Source organism: Hippoglossus hippoglossus, chromosome 1, assembly GCF_009819705.1.
Source record: "Hippoglossus hippoglossus isolate fHipHip1 chromosome 1, fHipHip1.pri, whole genome shotgun sequence".
NCBI lineage: Eukaryota > Metazoa > Chordata > Actinopteri > Pleuronectiformes > Pleuronectidae > Hippoglossus > Hippoglossus hippoglossus.
Window position 1 is genome coordinate 17,235,330 of NC_047151.1, and position 18,202 is coordinate 17,253,531.

Genomic DNA, 18,202 nt, shown 5'->3' on the forward strand with positions numbered 1-18,202 from the left:
GATTTGGGGAAACCCCGTCACGATTCCTTCACTTTTCTGGAGCAAATTGGAATTTCACCTCAAGAGTTTCATCACCTCTCGAGCAGCAATTCAAGTTCGCCTCCTCAAAATAACGAATTAAGACTCTAGACCCTGGTCAAGAAGGAACAACCACGAGAACGGTGGTCGTGAAGGTGTTGATGTACATAGAAGTAACTCTCGTCCCCCTCGGCACAGCGAAGGAGCGAGGAGAAGAATATCGTAGAAGTAGGAAGTGCTCCTTCATGCACAGCACATCGTGATGAGCGAGCTCGTCGCTGCCCAAACTGCTGACTTCTCCATGCTCTTATTGTATCTGTGTCTGTGCCTGTGCTGCCAGCATGACCTTGCACACCTGGCCACACCCCCCCCATCATTCACCTGGCTTCCTGTTAGTCTGTAGTGGCTTTAACCCCCCAATCTCTGTCCCTCTTTCTTACCATCTACAGCAGACTGTAATGTGAGAGGAAGTAAATGGTTCGGGAGGCAAAATGAAAAGCCATTGTGTCTGTGAACAATGAAGGGAGCTGCTACAGACTGAAGGGATTTGTCCGTTAGTCTACACTCATCTGTTCAACTGATCCTGCATGAACTTTTTTATAGAAACGTGAATCATTCTAGACGATATCAACACACTGCTGCTGCTTTCAGAGAGCGAAGGGGTGAGGAATCAGAAGCCACCTTGTTTTTCTATCCCGTCTTCTCTTCTCGTCGTTTTTCATCAATGTGCACGAATCAGCCCGGTGCGTCTGAACGAGCGGTGACCTTTCACCCGAAACCACGCCGCACGTCTGCCGTCTGTCTACCTTTATTCTTCTGTTATCCCTCAGAAAATGACAGACGATAGCCATAACGGAGGAAGAGACGCAGGGATGAACAGTGTTACTCGCCCCGCTCTCTCTCCTCTGCTCCCCCCACTCTCAGTGCCAGACTGCAGCTCGGAGCGGAGGAGACGTCAGCGGGCTGCTGCTGCTGCTGCTGCTGCTGCTCTGTGATTCACATGCTGGAGGAAATTTGACTTTAAATCCCACCTCGGTATCAGACCTCACAGACTTCAAGTTCACTAATAAAAGTGGACTGGTAGCATGAGAACGCCCTGAGGAAGAAAAAGGAAGGAGACTTGAGGAATGTGTCTTTATACCTGGGTATGGTTGTGATGATATTGTCTATTTATCTCCAGAAGACGACAGAGAGACATGTTGACTCAAACCAGCAGGACGTTCCTGAGCTGCTATCGATCTGTCTCCAGGGTTCCGTTCACTTGAATCCACGTTCTTTTCTTGTTTCTTTGTTTCATAAGTGCCACAAGATCACATGCTTTGTTTTTTCTCACACAAATCACGAACCTGGGTGTATGGTAATAGCTAGTGATGGTCGTTATTGTAACTAAGATCATCGAGACACTCTTTAACAAAGTTCTCTTGGCTGTAGAGGCAGATAGATGCTGAACATCTGGCTGTTAAATCTCACCTGTCAAAGTTTGGATTTCTCCACATGTAGAAAACAGACGGGGCAGAAGTAGTCTTTTTTGTGGCCTTTTCCAAAATTATATTCAGAAGAGTTTAAGTTGTCACGAATGGAATAAACCTGTGAGTATATTATTTGATGTAAATGTATAACTGCATGGCCGGCTAACAGGTAATGCTTACTGTTTTAGTTATGTCCAAAGACGAGGGACATGCCACAGGTGTTTTTAGACTTCTTCAAACATCTGGATGAAAAAGTCTTCTGTCTGCTGTATGATAAAATATTTTAGTAGTATTGCTCTCATCAGGGCTCATTCCTCCGTCGAGGCCCAACACTCCCCTTATGAAACCCTATTTAAATTAGCGACATGTGGATGTTTATTTCGATCTGCACTAAATTGCGCACACTCATAGATATAATTCCCTTATGCATGTCTGATTTCTTGCCATGCATTATGCCCAGAGAAATCAGTGACAGTGTCCGAAAATGCAATGTTAAACAAAGTGAAAAAGATTCCTGCATCCACACCCTTTACCGAGTCCCTCCTTCCATCAAGTGTCGTGGAAATCTGTGAGTCTTTGTGTAACCCTGCTGAACCCTATAACCTCATCGGTGGAGGAAAAGCAAACTGACCGAACTAGTAGGAAATGGATTAATATCTTGATTATCATTCAGCAAATGGACAATGTTTTTGTTCGAGTCTATGGGAGTTCTGATACGGATTCCTGTCTAATCAACCATCTTTTAGAGAAACCGACTGTTCCATCCGTACCTAAATGAACACAAGAGACACAAACTGAGGTCAGTCAGTCACTATGAAACTTTGACAGGTTTCAGTTTATGTTCGAAAAATCCAATCACAGGACGAGAACATCCCTCCTGTAGGAGCCGGAGTGACGGTTTATGACCGTGTAGAGAGCTGCTGCAGAGAAAGTGAAGTTTGACAGGTGTAGTTACAGCCGAGGGCCCTGCTTGTCATCTGTGTTAATATTTAACTCCACATATAACAAACCAAGGAAGGAAGTCGGAGTACAATTGAGATTCTGTTGAGGAAACTCACTTTTCTTTTATCACGAGGATGTTGAAATGTGAACGAGATGAATAAAATCTGTTGTGTACATAATATCCATTTAATGTAACATTTGGCATTAATCGTTGTCATAAGCTATCTTTTTTTTTTTTTTTCAGTTTTGAATGTCTCATTATTTTTTGGAAATGAAATGCCTTTTTTTGAGAACTCACCAAATGGCCAAAGTGTAAAATACAGTTATACATTGTTGTAGATAAGTAAAGTACCAGAGCAAATAATGACATAACAGGAGGGGCGGTCACAGTTGTCAATTAAGTTGATACTGAATTTAATTGAGCAATTATCTATGCATTCTTTTGATCTCAAGAAGAGAAAACAGAAAGTCGTAAAAAAAAAAGAAAAGAGAAGCCTTGCATGCCCTCGGACAGTTTGAGAGAGCGACTGTACGTACTGAACAGAAATATTTTTTATTTTATTTATTCTATTTTATAAAGGTATATACTGATTTTATTAGTTGGGGCAAAGTAAAGTCTCTTGACTCGTTGTCGTCGTCTCTGTCCCTGGTTAAACTCACAATGCTACAATAGGCTCCGCTTTGCAGAACGAGGCAGATAAAGGAATATATCTTCACCCTGTACAGTGTCCTGAGAGCTGGACGTCCACTGCTGCTCTGAGAAGGGCGAGGAAGAGGAAGAGGAGGAGGAGGAAGATGATGGAAACAGCATTGGGCTCCCAGCATCTCTGTCAAGCTCACACACATAAAGAACAACAACAAACACACACTCCATTTCCCACAGATGGATGTGTTGGCTTCTGTTTGCCGCTCACTGATTTGTACACTTTATCAATGTAACCAATTGTGAGAATAAACAGCATAATAAAATACACAGCTCGGCTTTTGTGTGTCTGTCTGTGTGTTAGAGGTTTGAGTAATGACTCATTCTCGATCGATTAAGTTTGGTTTATTACCTCCGCCAAGGAGGTTATGTTTTCACCACTTGTTTGTTTGTTTGTTTGTCAGCAGGTTTAACTAAATTAAATGGATTTCCATGGAACTTGGGGGAAGAAACATGAAGAGAGAAACATTAGATTTTGCTGTGGACCCGGACAGGAAGGTGGATTTAGTTTTTTTTTCTCCCATTATTTAACATGGTGAGATGTTTAAACTTCACTGATTTACCAATAATAATTTATATAATTAATGAATCTTGAGGGGACTGATATTAATGATTGTGTACAATGTGGTCCAAACAAAAATGCTGCTCTAGTGGATGAACGTGGTTTTAAAAGTGGACTGTTGGCCTCATGCTCGAAAGTAGTAGGAAGAAGTTCAAATCATTTGCTCTACCTACCCACTCTATTTTCTGGGGTATAACAATAAACCTTGTGGTTAAACTCAAAACTCAAACATCTGCTACCGATGTTACATCAAACAAGGAACAACACAGAGAACCTCACATTCAACCAAAAACAAATGATTACCAACATTCATTCAAACATTCCAAGAACAAATCACTCTGGTTCCGTTAAATATCTCAGAACACAAGTTACGAGCTGTCAAGGAGGATTTCACTTGGAGAAACGATGGAGGTTTAAAGATAAAGGTGCACAGAAAAAGAAAGCAATCGTTATTACTATATTTATTGGTTAAGTTAATAAGGTGCAAACAGGGGTTATAATTTATTTGTGCATCCCTTGAAGAGAAGATAAAAAACACAAGAATCAAATACAATAATTTAACTTTTTAAATACTTAAAATAAATAGAATATACTTTAATAATTAATTTACTGTATATAAATTATAATTCATGAATGTCATTTACTTGGAAAGTGATTTAACAATGTATTGATTGGTGACTCTCAAAGGTTAAGTGGTATAGATAATGGATTGATGGGAATAGTTTTTCTGTCCGATCCCAGTGACTGTAGCATCAGAGTCATTGAAGTGGACATCAGTGAGTCTAACGTCCACGTCTCTATAATCCAGGCAGAGAGACTGAGGAGGAGGACGTGGACATGTTCTTGTGGTGAGAGTGGGACGTGTGGGACGGAGAACTACCAGCCCTGCTGCGTAGAGATCCAGAGGACGGGGAGGGAATGGGTGGAAGGACAGAGCCTCTAGCAGCCCTCCTCACTTCCTGTGGTCCGACCACTTTCCCCCGGGCCTTTAACGGACTCACTGATTTGTCTCCATCCCTCAATGTTTTCTCTTGTCTCTCAGGCTGCGTGTTGTGTCCCTGCAGCTGCCTGGAGGCCGCAGGGGGGGTGGATGGAGCTGTTGGTGCAGGCGAGGGGGGTTTCCCAGCAGAGGAAGGGGCGCTGGAGACCGTCCGTTGGGACCCGATCACTGGAGTCTCACTCAGCCTGTGTGCCAGGGCTGTGATGGGTGACAATTGGTTGGATGTTTTCTCTGAGGACATCAAGGTCAGCGTGAGACGAGGGATTCGTCTTTGTTTGCTTTTTGAAGGACGTTTAGTGGGATGCGATTGGTTGCCTTTTTTCTTCGTTGGTTTCTTTTTCTGGCTTTTAGTCTGCTGCTTGGCGTCTGCAGGAGCTTTGCTTTGTTTTTGTCCTTGTTTGAGCTTTCGCTTGCGCCCTTTGACCCCTCTCCTCTTTCCTCCATCTTCTTCCCTTTTGCCCTCCTCTTCCTCCTCATTACCCTTGACCTCCCCCTCACCTTTCTCCTCTTCGGGTGGACCTCTCTCGCTCCCTGCCTCACGGTTCTTCCTGCTTTTCCCCTTTTTCCCCGTTTTTAGTTGATCTGGTAATATTCCACCCAGGAGGCCCTTCGCTGCCGCCCTTGCCAGCACGTCCTGCACCGTCTCCACCTTAGTGGGATCAGCCTGAAAGTGCAAAGGCAGAGTAAGATTGGATGTGAATCTATCAACACATTAAAAACTACAGGTCTCCAGGGGAACTCAGCAGCGAGGAGAGCTGTGCAGGCTGCAGAGGTGCAGTCATAAAGTGACCCTGCAGAGGAGGAAGAGGAGACATCGCACAGGGGCTGATGGCTTTTTACTTTCCCACAGAGCAAAGTGTGTGTAATGTCAGAGGCAGTGAAATTATATTCATGATATTTTATAGCCGTGATTGGGAAGAACGTGAAAATGATTCTAACATATTTGTGCATAATCCCAAAGTGGTCAACTTAACCAGTAACCTTGTAGCCACACAGATAAAGACTTGTTTTTTGTGTGTGTTATGCATCTGTTGCAATTTGTTACCAAGTAAAACCACATTTTAAAAAACAATCAGTGAACGATCTCATATTAAATGTGCTCAAAGGACTGAATTTTACAGAAGGTAACACTGGATTTCGTCAGATCCTCTAGTGGTGATTCAGTCTGCACTAACAAACCAGTCCAACCAGTAAAATTTCATTCTGGACCAAAGTGTTAAACAGACAGTAACATTTGGTCCAGAAATTATTTGTGTCTCTGTGTCATTTGTAAGCTTTTCGTTCATGTTGCCAAAGTTAACATTAATGTGATGAAATTGGGAGGACGAAGGGTTGAAGAATAACGGCTTGTCAGTTTTGTCTTTGTTTTCTAAAAGACAGATTTCAAGGGGCCTCCTTGTTGTCGTACCCCTGCTCTTCCTGTCTCGCCGCGCTGCCACGTATCTGTTTCCCATCCCCTCATCCACCGGGGCAGAGTGACGAGTGGATCCATTCATCTCAGCAGCAGTGAACCACCTCAGACGTGTCACTGTAACGGAATCTGCAGCTCTCATGTGACTCGATTTCACTGAGGGAGTGAGCGTGGATCTAATTATACATGAGCATTCGATTTTGAATTACTGCACTGCAACTTAGGTTAGGATCTGTGGCTAGGTGTATGTATTTGTGTGTTTTGGAGAGATGTGAACACACACACACACACACACACACACACACGCACACACACACACACACACACACACACACACACACACACACACACACACACACACGCACACACACACACACACCCTGGCACATTCCCCTCTCTGCACCATTTTTTTTTCCTTCGAGCTGCAGGGGATCAAACGAGCAGCATCTCATTTCCTTCTGTTGTATTTTTCTCCTTTTTATGACTGGAGCAAGAGGGGAGAAAGAGGAGGGGGCAAATAGACGGAGCAAGAAAGTGATGCAACAAGACTGGATGGATGAAGGGATGGAGGGAGGGAGGGAGGGCTGGGGAAATTATACAGAGAATTATCAATTCATCTTTGCTCTAAAGTCAGACGTATATCATCTTTAACTTGTCTCTTTTTTTTATGGAGTATTGGAATAATGCTGCAGTGTTTCAGGGATTGTGTGTGTGTGTGTGTGTGTGTGTGCTTGTGCGCGTGCGTGCGGAGACAAGCAGAGCCGACTGACCTCCCAGCAGACAGAAAGTAAAAGAGTGCAGCCTCAGCACTACTGGTCTTGTCGCAAAGCAATCACAGGCACACGCACACGCACACGCACACGCACACGCACACGCACACGCACACACACACACACACGCGCACACACACACACACACACACACACACACACACACACACACACACACACACACACACACACACACACATACAGCCCTCTGTCCCCCCCCCTCCATCTCCAGACACAACTTTGTCCTCTACATTTCTTCTCACTTGATTCCTCGTCTCACACCCTCTGCTCAGCTCTCTCACCTGTCGGGACAGTCTGGCCGCGAAGCAGCCGTTGGTGACCTGAGAGGGTTCGAGTCTGAAGAACTTGGACACCGTGGCGTCTCCTGACTCGGAGTCAACCGGGAAAATTGGACCATTCACCCTGAGGAAGGAGCAGAGGAGCAGGTGGGAGTGGAGAGTTGTTAAAACGATTTTGTGTAACATGTAACATTAATTCATCATGGCTGTCGTAGTGCTCCACACGAGAATGGACAGGTTCAGGACATTACACCAAGATACCGTGAATCATTTTGACAATCATATTGCAAAACATTTTTAAATCTACCCCCTGACTTTTCATCTAGCGCCACCTTAAGGTTGATGCTTGTCTTCCAGGATGAATTATACTAATTTACTAACAGTTTTTCAAAATCTGGTGCCATCACTAGGTCAAATCTTCCACTGACTAACCACATGCAACACTAATGACATTCCCACTTCAGTTGTGGTTTTTATATTGTGCCAATTAGCATCAATTATCATGCTAACACGCTAAACTAAGATTGTGAACATATACCAATGACTGTAAATAAAGATGGAGGATGCATCTCCACTTCCTCCCAGTGTACAAAAATGGAGCCATATGAACGCTGCCATCTTGTGGTCTTGACGTCATTTGGAGTTTACGCACCGATACATGGACTCGACCAATCGCGAGTAAGTCTCAGCTGTCAATCATGATGTTTAACACAAAAAAACATCTTTGAGGAAAACTAGTTTTTGTCACATTTGTTTGAAAGTGTAAATTTGTAATCTTTGCAGTTTTAAATTCAATGACAACTAGGGCTACGTTGTAGCACTGAACGGGCCCGAGCACACGCAACTCGGGACCTGTTGCGGTTAGTGGAGAGAGCGATCAATGACCAAGCGCACGTCTCCACGTTGCATGTGTTTTGTGCACTGCGGCAAGGACAAACGCTTCACTTCCTGCGTCCGTCGAGTGAGGTCGATCCTTGCCTGCTAATTGCTCATTATGGTCCACGCAATCAATTGCACATCACACTGTGAACATTTTATATAAATCGAATGATAGTTGTAAAACAAAGCTTACTTCCTGTTGCCAGTAGGTGGCACCATCACTATTATTACCTACAGACTAATATATCTGTTCAAGTAGGGGCTCTGATGTAGCGTGAGCAATTTTGTGTCAATTGGACAATGTTACAACAACTTAATTTTCACACTGATCAGTAGGTGGCGCTATGACCCTGAACTAATATTAATATATGGATGTGTTCAGGTCAGGATTGTGATCATAGGTCAGTAGTTCGGAGCTGGATGGATAATGCAGAGGGGATTTACAAAGTACTTCCTGTTTCATGGCGAATCAGTAGGTGGCGCTATGACACTGAGGAAATATTGACACATAGAGCTGTTCAGGCTTGGTCTCGGATCATGAGACAGCAGTTTGGCGGTGATAGGACAATGCACACTGGACTTATGACAACATCGTCTCCTTTGGCGAAGGATGAACCTTCGCCGCACCTCAATGTTTACACGGTTTGAGGAAATGTCACAATTCTGACCATGGTCCAATGACTTGTCTCAGCTCTTTTGAGCTGTATATTGTAAAGCAGCCAGGAGCAGTGCATCAAAGTATAAAACAAGTCACTTCCTGTAGCCAGCAGGTGGCACTGTGATTTTAAGTCATGATTTCTGTGTAGATGTCATCAGGCCGGGACTCTTGTCTTACATGTCTAGTTTGGACTCGATTGGACCATGTATGTCCAAGATACAGAACCTCGTGTTTTGATGGCGTGTAATCAAACTTTGACGCCATGCCACGGTCACACCGTGTGACGAAAAGTTGAAATTCGAGGTAGTTTAGATCTCCATCTTGTTGTGATGGCACTCACCTCAATTTGAAGTTGATCTGATGAAAGCCCTACGACAAGTTCGTCAAAGTAAAAATGTGGAATATGGCCAAAATGGCCACTTAATCCAAAATGGCGGGCTTCCTGTTGCTTTTTTCCAATTGCACCTCTGACCTTTTTTGTTTGTCTGGTCATGATACACCTGGGCTACGAGTTTTGTGAAGATCGGTGAAAGCTAACTGAGGGGCTTTTCCTTAGATGGCGCTGTTGAGCCATTTTTCCATGCCCATTTCAAATTACTCCAGAATACAATGACTTTTTGGGGTTTTGAATTCCCTGCAAACTTTGGTAACAATCTGAGCATGTCTAGGCCCTGAAAAAGCCCCAAAAGGGAAATACAAATCCTTCGAAATACAATAGGGCCTCCCACCGGAGGTGCTCGGGCCCTAATAATAATCTTTCAGTTGAGACATAATTGTGATAAACCGCACTTTTGTATACTCAAGTAAAGCTGTTTGGAGCTGATACGTTTTGCTATTGAGTCCAATAACATCCTTGCTGGATTACATCATGGCTTTCTTCTCACAGGTTCTTCATCATGTCTTCCGCCTTCTTGTATTTAGCAGGCGAGTGGCTGCTCTTCATTTCTGTGGTGCAGACTCGTGGCAGCTCTCGTAAAAACCACAGGGTGCTGTTGGGCCTGTGTTTTCTTTGAACAGGTCGTGTAACACACGGGTGAAACAGCTGCCGCTCTCCTCGCTGCACGTCGGTGAGCTGATAAAAGAGCGAGTGTGACCAAAAGTAATGACGTTCGGATTACTTCAAAAGGGACGGATTGTGGAGAAGCAGGTGGGAAACCGACTCTGAAATTTTCTCCACCCCATTTACCCCAACTGTAGGATTAACGACAGTCCCCATGGCAACGGCAGCTGATCCTTTACACCTTCGTACCGCACAAATACACACACACATGCACACACACACACACAACGACATCGATTCATACTCGCACTTAAACACAGACAATCAGTATACATGACATTATAGGGCTCCATTACACTGTATATTATGCACGTCACTATTTACTAGTTGTGCTCTGCAGGTACAGATGTAGCACGAGCAGCTCTTCATCTGAGCTAGTTGTTGATGACGTTTACAGGTTTAGCTCATGCACAGCGTGTCGCATCTAACACTCTCCATTTATCTGGCGTGAGGACTCAAAGCAATCCTGTTAACCACAGTCTGCAAGAGGAGGCTTGTTTTCTAAATTACTGAAGTCACCAGTCCTGCAGTTTGAGTTTGAGGCGAGCATCATGAAGGAATCTTATGTTACTACTGTATTTTATATCAGATTTCACACAGCACCAGTGTGGCAGTGAGTTACAATACCACCACCATAGGTTTATCAGCAATTTACAAGTTGTTACATTTGCTTAAAGCCAACAGGTTATGATTTTTTATATAAAAAACATAAAAGTAGTTTTTAATAAAATGCCACCTGGGTGAAGAGATTCACCTTGATGGATGAAAGTGTACGACAGCACGAGAGAAGTGACCGAGAGCAACAACTGCTCAGCTTCAAAGTCCTTCTGAGGGAAGCAGGTGAAGTTCACTGTGTGCAGCCAATCATGTGTCTCTGTGTGTCTCAGTGACGTTAGTGAAAGAGGCTAAAAATATGTTTTATGTATCTAATATCTAATTCAGCTATTTTAAAAACCCCAACGTTTTATGCTTTGCCTGAAGAGGAAACAGTTCACACGTACACTTCTCGTCACTGTTGTTGTTTGAGCCTGTGGACAAGTCCTGAAAAGTGTGACTGCATAATTAAACACTTAATGGACGGAAACCCAACACTTGCACAAAGAGAGAGCAGTGTGTGTGTGTGTATGTGTGTGTGTGTGTGTGTGTGTGTGTGTGTGTGTGTGTGTGTGTGTGTGTGTGTGTGTGTGTGTGTGTGTGTGTGTGTGTGTGTGTGTGTTACCTGAAGGGCAGCAGTTTGGGGTGAGTGTGTGTTTTGTCTAACACTCTTTTCACCAGCTGTTCGTTCTCCTCAGGATAAACTGAACGTGAGCAGTAAACCACCGTCTGAACCTTCGGAACTGACAGACGGAGAACAGGACAGAATGAAGTGAATGAAAAATAGAAACAATTCTGCTGACATTTTATTATCAGGCCAGTGTGTAGTCTGTATACAAGAGACAGACATGTGTGTTAATGTGGATTTCTCTCTCTCTCTGTGTGTGTGTGTGTGTGTGTGTGTGTGTGTGTGTGTGTGTGTGTGTGTGTGTGTGTGTGTGTGTGTGTGTGTGTGTGTGTGGTCCACTCACAGGTCAGGGTGTGCGCTAACAGTCGTGCCTGCTGGGCAGCCATCACGTGTATTTTGCTCCGGGCTACAGAACCGTGAGACAAGTCTGACAGCAGATCCCAGTCTGTCAATAGAATAAAATCATTTAGCTATTTTTTTTTAATCTTATATTATAAATTTAATGCAAAGACACTGACTTTGCATATAATCAGAAATATTTTTCAAATTGTTTATTTTCTGTTTGTTCATTTCTTTGGACTCACTCTCTTATTCACTTTGTAATATTAATTTTCCATCCCCGCTCTACGTCCTCTGTCCTCCTTCTTTTACGGCCTGTAGTTATATGGCTGCATTTATATTCTACACTCCCAATAAGTCCACAAGGGCAGATGGCTATGGGAGATGTAAAATGCCTAATATACAGTTATATACGGTCTAATTTGTGTTTAAAAGTCTGGGCTCCCTAGTAAGTCAGTTCTCTATAACGCCTCTTTGGCAGCTTGCAAATACTTTCTGCCACCAGTTAAAAGTCTGTTCTGGATGTAGGACTTTTCTCCTGCTCCTCTGGGTTCGGATCAGATCAGATGTGTTTGAGTTCATGGTGAATGTCAGAGTCCACTTTGGATCCTCGTCCCATTGGCTGCAGGGTATTATTTCTGTGTAACTGGACTGCAGAATATTTCCACCATGATGCTTAACATTTGGCAAAGAAGGGTTACTTTGGCACGAAATGTCTTTTTATCTGCAGGGTCAGAGCAGGTATGTGATGTTCAAGGTCTGTGGGGATTCAACGCTCGTAGTTTCATCCCTTCTTCCCTCAAAGTACATACTTCCATGTTCGCTGTGCATGGTGGGTACGGGGTCGTTGAGGGCAGAGGACGAACACTGAGGTAGAACTAGGATGACCTTCAGACGCTGGACGGCGGCGTCCCACTCGTTCAGACCACAGAATGCCTCCGACAGGATCCGCACATCTACAGTGAGATGATTGTGGAATATCAATCCATTTTTATTCGCCAGACCTTTTTATGTTAAATCATTTTCTGTGTCCTCATCACTCACTCTTGATGTCCATGTCTCCGAGCAGGCCCTGAATCTCCTCCACCTGAGAGGACGTGTGATCAGCACCACACACCAGCACTCGGCCTGAGCGGGCGGAGGCCACCACAGCTACGTGAGCCACAGTCACAGCAGAGAAGGACCCCACCACCAGGACGTCACCGTTATCAAACAGCAGGGGGCGTAACACGCTCACCGCCACACACACACTCCTGTCCTGTAGAGAGACACACACACACACACGCAGAGATGCTCACATGTTACATAACACAAGTGCAGTATGAGGCAAACTTTCTTTTTAAACTCCGTTACACAAATACACAACTTTAAACTTCACATAAACTGAAAACAGCAAAAGCTTTTTTTTCATCACAGAGACTAAGATTAGACCATTAGCCAGCAAAGGTAATTATTGATTACATTTCCTTCTGATTATATTTGATTAGGAAACTTCCAGTGAATATTTGGGGCTCTTTTGACTCTTTAAACACAATAATTCAACATGAACTTCTCTTACAGATGTAGTGGACTCCAGTAAAGTGGACCAGAGACAACAGATGTCCTTGATGTTTCATAAGCAAAGGTAACATGTGTATTCTTATGTTCTCACGTTTTTTTTCTTTAAATCTACTCATTCAGATCATATTCAGTTATGTTGACCTCCCTAAAAAGATAAAGTTGTTGTCGGTCTCAGATCATGGTGATGTAATTCTTATGCACACATCTCTATCTCATTGGGATATTTGGGCTTCATTTCTGGATAGTGGGAGGAAGTGGAAATGCATCGTTAATTTTTATATACAGTCTAAGGTGTTTATAAACATAACTTTTTATTTCATTACTGCCCATTTGCCCAGGACTCACTGGCAGGAGAGATATTGTATCTCAACGGGACCTTCCTAGTTTAATACAGGATGAATAAAATAAACTACTTTTTTATTTTCACTCAGAAAATTGTGGCCTAACTTCTACTTCAGTTACATTCACCAGTCAGCCGCTAGCTGTCTTCAAACATCACTTTCAAACACGTGCTCCTGACAGAGGGAAGCACGTTCCTCGTCTGGGAATTTGTTTTGTTTTTTAACCTATTTTTAGCTCAGTGACACTGATTTACCTGTATGTTCAGTACATGTGCGGCGGTGAGGCTGCTGTGCTGGAGCCGAGCGAGAAGCTGTCGGGAGAAGACGAGTGTGTCTGGACAGAGCGAGTCCCTGCAGAACGCCAGGTCCTTCAGGTCCTTCAGGTCAGTCAGGTCTTCAGCTTCACACAAGCCGGCAACGTGCAGCGCTTCACACACTTCTTCCACACTAAGGAGGACAACATTTAAGTTCTGTTATATTTGACACACAAACATCTCCATATATAGGATCTTTACAGTGTGATATAGATACATAAGTGACCTATTTTGTTCAACAGCAAAAGACCACAGGAGCATTTTTTTTTTTTTTTTTACCCTGAAACCATAGAGACGACCCAATGACCTTCACAGTCCATTACCCTGGCCCTGCGACAACATGTGCTGCTGTGCACCGTGTAATCCCAGCAGATTAATGCCCACATAGACTGATGGAGTGTTAAGTGTGAGGCAAACAAGAAAAGTGGAAAACTATAAAATGCACAAACAAATATGTCTATGTCTAAATCCCGGCACTTTAATGGCAGGTAGAAAGATTTAACATTGTTTTGAACAATATTTTCCCCTCAAAGCAAAGAGCAGAATAACCTTGAGCGCTCGTACCTGGTCTTCAGTGTGTTGACCCATGCGAACAGTGGCAGACGTTTTGCTCGGTGCTGTTTGGTCCTGACAGGATCAGAAAGAAAGCAGGAGACGCTCTGCAGATTCAGTTTCACCCTGCACCGAGCCAGAGATGCTGCCAGCTTGGTTTTACGCCTGTGATAAAGGAAAATTATTAACATAGAGCCGATGAAACATTTATAGAGCAGCAATATAACACATCTACGACATCTACACACACACACACACACACACACACACACTTGTACAGACTCCTCTCCAGCTCCCTGACTTCCTGTAGAGGCTCTTCTAGTTCCTTTGCTGTTTGTTCACGCAACATAAACTTTCGGTCCTGGAAGTCGAACAGCATCACCATCGCCAGGGGCAACAAGTCAGCGGACTGCAAAACATGGACGCTCGCATTATCGACGTCATTGTAACTGTAAGTCGTTATCATAATCAATAGGATATTTAATATTTTAATCATCTTCATCGATATTGCCATCATCCCATTCAAACCAGCATTAACTGATTGATTAGGTCATTTGGGGGCATCAGAGACAAGCTATAAACAATACTAACATATCATATATCATCACTTATTCTTCTCTACGCCTTCAGTGGATACAGACTGACATTATCCCTAATTCGTAATGTTTTTTCTGGACATCTGATGAGTTTTCTCCTAATCGTGCTTGTTTGGCCTCCATGAACTCCTCTCCTCTAAGTGCTGGTGATGAGGAGTGAGTGTTTCTGTTTTGTTTTGGCTGAAACCTGCTGCTTGTACCATCTGGACCCAGAGCTGACGAGAGCCGTGAGACTGAGCCACACCATTAAAAACCAAAATAATGAGTTAAACGATGCTAAACATGCTCAGTAGAGCTGAGGGTAAGAGTCAGGAGTCAGGTGATAATTCTCTGTGTCTCTGTTCATATGCAAGAAGTCAAGTGATTCATTGTTAACATAAAAATATTGATTATAATCACCTCGGGGAAAAGAAAAGAGCAAATCTTTTATCAGACTTTCCTGTCTTTGCTTTATGGCTTCTCTGTCCCTTCACCTGTGTGTGTGTGTGTGTGTGTGTGTGTGTGTGTGTGTGTGTGTGTGTGTGTGTGTGTGTGTGTGTGTGTGTGTGTGTGTGTGTGTGGGAGGTGAGTGTGAGAATAACAAACAGCTGTATGGCAGTTTTTATAGTCACAATTGCAGACTAACGGCCTGTCAGCCTATTCCGTGTGTTTCACCCATCCCTCAATAAAGTCAACATTTACACACACACACACAGACACACACACTACCTAAGTGTGTCTCTTTGTCCATGTGTGTGTCATTGCAGTGTTTTATTATGTCATTTACAGTCTCCCAGTTGGAGGGTGCGTCTGTCTCTCCCCTGTATGCATCATTTGCCACCTATAACTGGCCCAGACGACGCACACGTCTGAATACAAATGGCCTCTAACTGCATCCCTGTCTCCCTCGCCAGTGTTTTAACACATTCGGGGGGGGGGGGGGGGGGGCACGCTCGGACAGAGAGATCTCAGCTATCCTCATTTGGCGACCGATAACCCCTCACACACAAGTTTTGAGTTTGCGGTCACTCTCGACAAATCTGGCAGAACTCACAATTTGCTGCGAGGTGTGGAAGCAGCTGTCAGTGATGATGTCCTCCAGTAAATCTTGGTCTAAGAAAAACAAAGCACATTGCTGTTAATGGACGGGGATCGAGTCGTCCTCTTTCAGATTGAAAGCTTTCGCATGCTGAAAAATAACAGCAACGTTTCACCATATTTGGCTCTTCTGGTGAAATGTTTCTGTTATTTTCAACATGCACCGCTTTACAATTGTCGCTCCGGAGAATTGAGGTAAATGTAGTTTTGTTTATTTGACAATTTAATTCATAAAGATTCAGCCGACATGTCATTCCAAAAATAAGGTCAGTAAATCCACTGAGTATTTTATTTGTTGATAGTTCAGTCTGATCCGTATTTTGTTTATGTCTATAGTTATTTTATTCTCCTTAATGTTTTATCTCATCTTCGGTCTTTTACTGCATTTTGCTCTTTCATTCATTTCACTTTCTTTATATCTCTACTTGCTTTTCCTTTGCAATAATTGTAAAGCACTCTGGCTCAACTCCTGTTGTTTCTGATTAACTTTATGAATAAATCTGACTCAACATGTTTGTGCTTGTGCGACATGGCAGGATTCCTCAGTCCTGGAGCAGTTTGGCTAGTTCTTCAACCAACTAACTTGTCCCCAAGAAGAAATGATATACAGCCGGACATAGTGTTGTTTAATAAAGTTAAACATGTTAGCAGTCAATGAGCAAATTAGCATTAATTTGGAGTCAAGTTTCCAATTCATTAATTTAGCCCATGTAGACATTTTATTCTTTTATCTGTGGTTTGGTCTCAACTCTTTCGCTGCCACATTCTCCACCACTGTTGTGCATGAGCACTCATTGAACAAGAATCATACTTTTGTTGAACGTGAGCGTCAAGTTTTACGGGGGCGTAAAATTAAAGATTCAATTTCTGCCGAAAAAAGTGTTGAACTTTTCGAGTGAATTTCCCTGATGAAATAACGCAGTTGTAGCCCAAAACAATAAGCAATCATTAGCACAACACGTGGACATTATCTGTGCCACGATTTATTAACAGAAGAAGATCTGTAGGTGGCGCTATGCACCTTGGGGAAGTGACTCGGAGACGGAGAGGATTAGCAGCTTTACCAGATTTATGGACTAAAACTAAACTTATGACAAAACATCAGAGGATGGAGCTAACTTTTGTTTTTAGTTTTTTGATTGAGTGTTGGGTTTATGTTGTAGTAGCTTAGTGGACATTTACAGTTTGTGTGTTGACATGCTGGTTTAGTTGTGTGGTGTTTTGAATTGCACATGTGCGATCAAACATAGTGTGCAAAACTGTGTGTGTGGTTCCTGTATAGGTGCAGACATGTGCCATTTTGGGTGTGTGTGTGCGTACATGTGTGTCTTATCACCTCCTGCACAGACCTTTGCTGCACTTCCAGCACCAGTAATTTGCAGCCACATGTACAATAAAAAAGAAATGTACGACCATATACTATTTAATCTGCAGTCTGCAGTTGAAGCTGCTATTCAGAAGTGAATATTGGGGTTGACACATGCTGCAGCTCCACTGCTATTCATTATAGAGATAAGGCCGCCTTATACGAGGTGGGTGAGGTCTGCAGAGGTAGCAGCCGATGGGTGCAAATTAATTTCCCACTGACTTTATGTTTAAGTCAGTCCATCCTCTCTAAGTGTGTGTGCGGTTCCTCATGAATCTGAAAACGAAACATTTAACCCTCAGACAACATGAGTAACATCCGGAGTTCATGCGGCGTGGTCGTACATTTGAGCGTGTTGAAGGCGAGCTGGTAGGCCCGTCTCTGTGTGGGTTTGTCTCCGCCCTCGGGCAGCGGCGTGTCCGTTTGCTTCCCATAACGCAGAGGCTGAAGTGGGCCTGGCTTCTCCTCACGCAGCTGCTGGAAGATGACTGCCGCCTGCAGATAGGCCTGATCTGATGGAGGGGAGACTGCGGAGGGGAGAGGGGAGAAGATGAAGGAAAAGCAGGGGAGAGAAGAAATTGGAGGAGATGAAATAACAGATGAATACGGAAAACACACCGGGAAGTAAAACATATAAGTTACAGTACATGCACTGGGAAGTGCACGTGTTTATTGATACTGAGGTGCAGGGTCTCCACACTGTTGATTCAGATTGCCAGGTGGTCTTTTTCCCAGCAGACCTGTTGACTTGTCATAGATGGAAAAGCACTCGTGTAATCAATATTAACCTTGGTATATACTGGACCATTGTAGAGTGCCAGTAAGCCGTGGTGTCAGCGTGACAGCGAGCCAGCGCGCACAATACAGGGAGCGGGAAACTGAACCTGCTCAGTGAAATGCAAACCTTATTGTGCCCGTTCTTCTGAGGCCCCCAAAATCTCCTCTCTTCCTGTTTAAGCCGCTCCATCTCTGCACTGCACATCTTAATAAGTCCATTCAAAATGTAATTATTATTAATAATAATAGAAATAGTAACTTTTAAAATATTCAACATTTTTTATTGA

The 18,202-nt window shown here is 43.5% G+C and overlaps 1 protein-coding gene across 1 annotated transcript in view; it reads right to left on the reverse strand.

The window, feature by feature from the left end:
- Window positions 1-4,335: 4,335 nt before the first annotated feature.
- Window positions 4,336-18,202, reverse strand: part of LOC117759940 (putative methyltransferase NSUN7) — a 16,027-nt gene continuing 2,160 nt past the window's right edge. The window contains exons 2-12 of the mRNA XM_034582486.1: window positions 17,483-17,665; window positions 15,729-15,787; window positions 14,372-14,508; window positions 14,112-14,264; window positions 13,488-13,680; window positions 12,377-12,590; window positions 12,145-12,288; window positions 11,337-11,438; window positions 10,991-11,108; window positions 7,178-7,298; window positions 4,336-5,358 (exon numbers count right to left, since the gene is read on the reverse strand). Of these exons, the coding sequence (XP_034438377.1) occupies window positions 4,492-5,358; window positions 7,178-7,298; window positions 10,991-11,108; window positions 11,337-11,438; window positions 12,145-12,288; window positions 12,377-12,590; window positions 13,488-13,680; window positions 14,112-14,264; window positions 14,372-14,508; window positions 15,729-15,787; window positions 17,483-17,665 (2,291 nt within the window). The 3' untranslated portion in view covers window positions 4,336-4,491. The remainder of the gene's footprint in view (window positions 5,359-7,177; window positions 7,299-10,990; window positions 11,109-11,336; window positions 11,439-12,144; window positions 12,289-12,376; window positions 12,591-13,487; window positions 13,681-14,111; window positions 14,265-14,371; window positions 14,509-15,728; window positions 15,788-17,482; window positions 17,666-18,202) is intronic.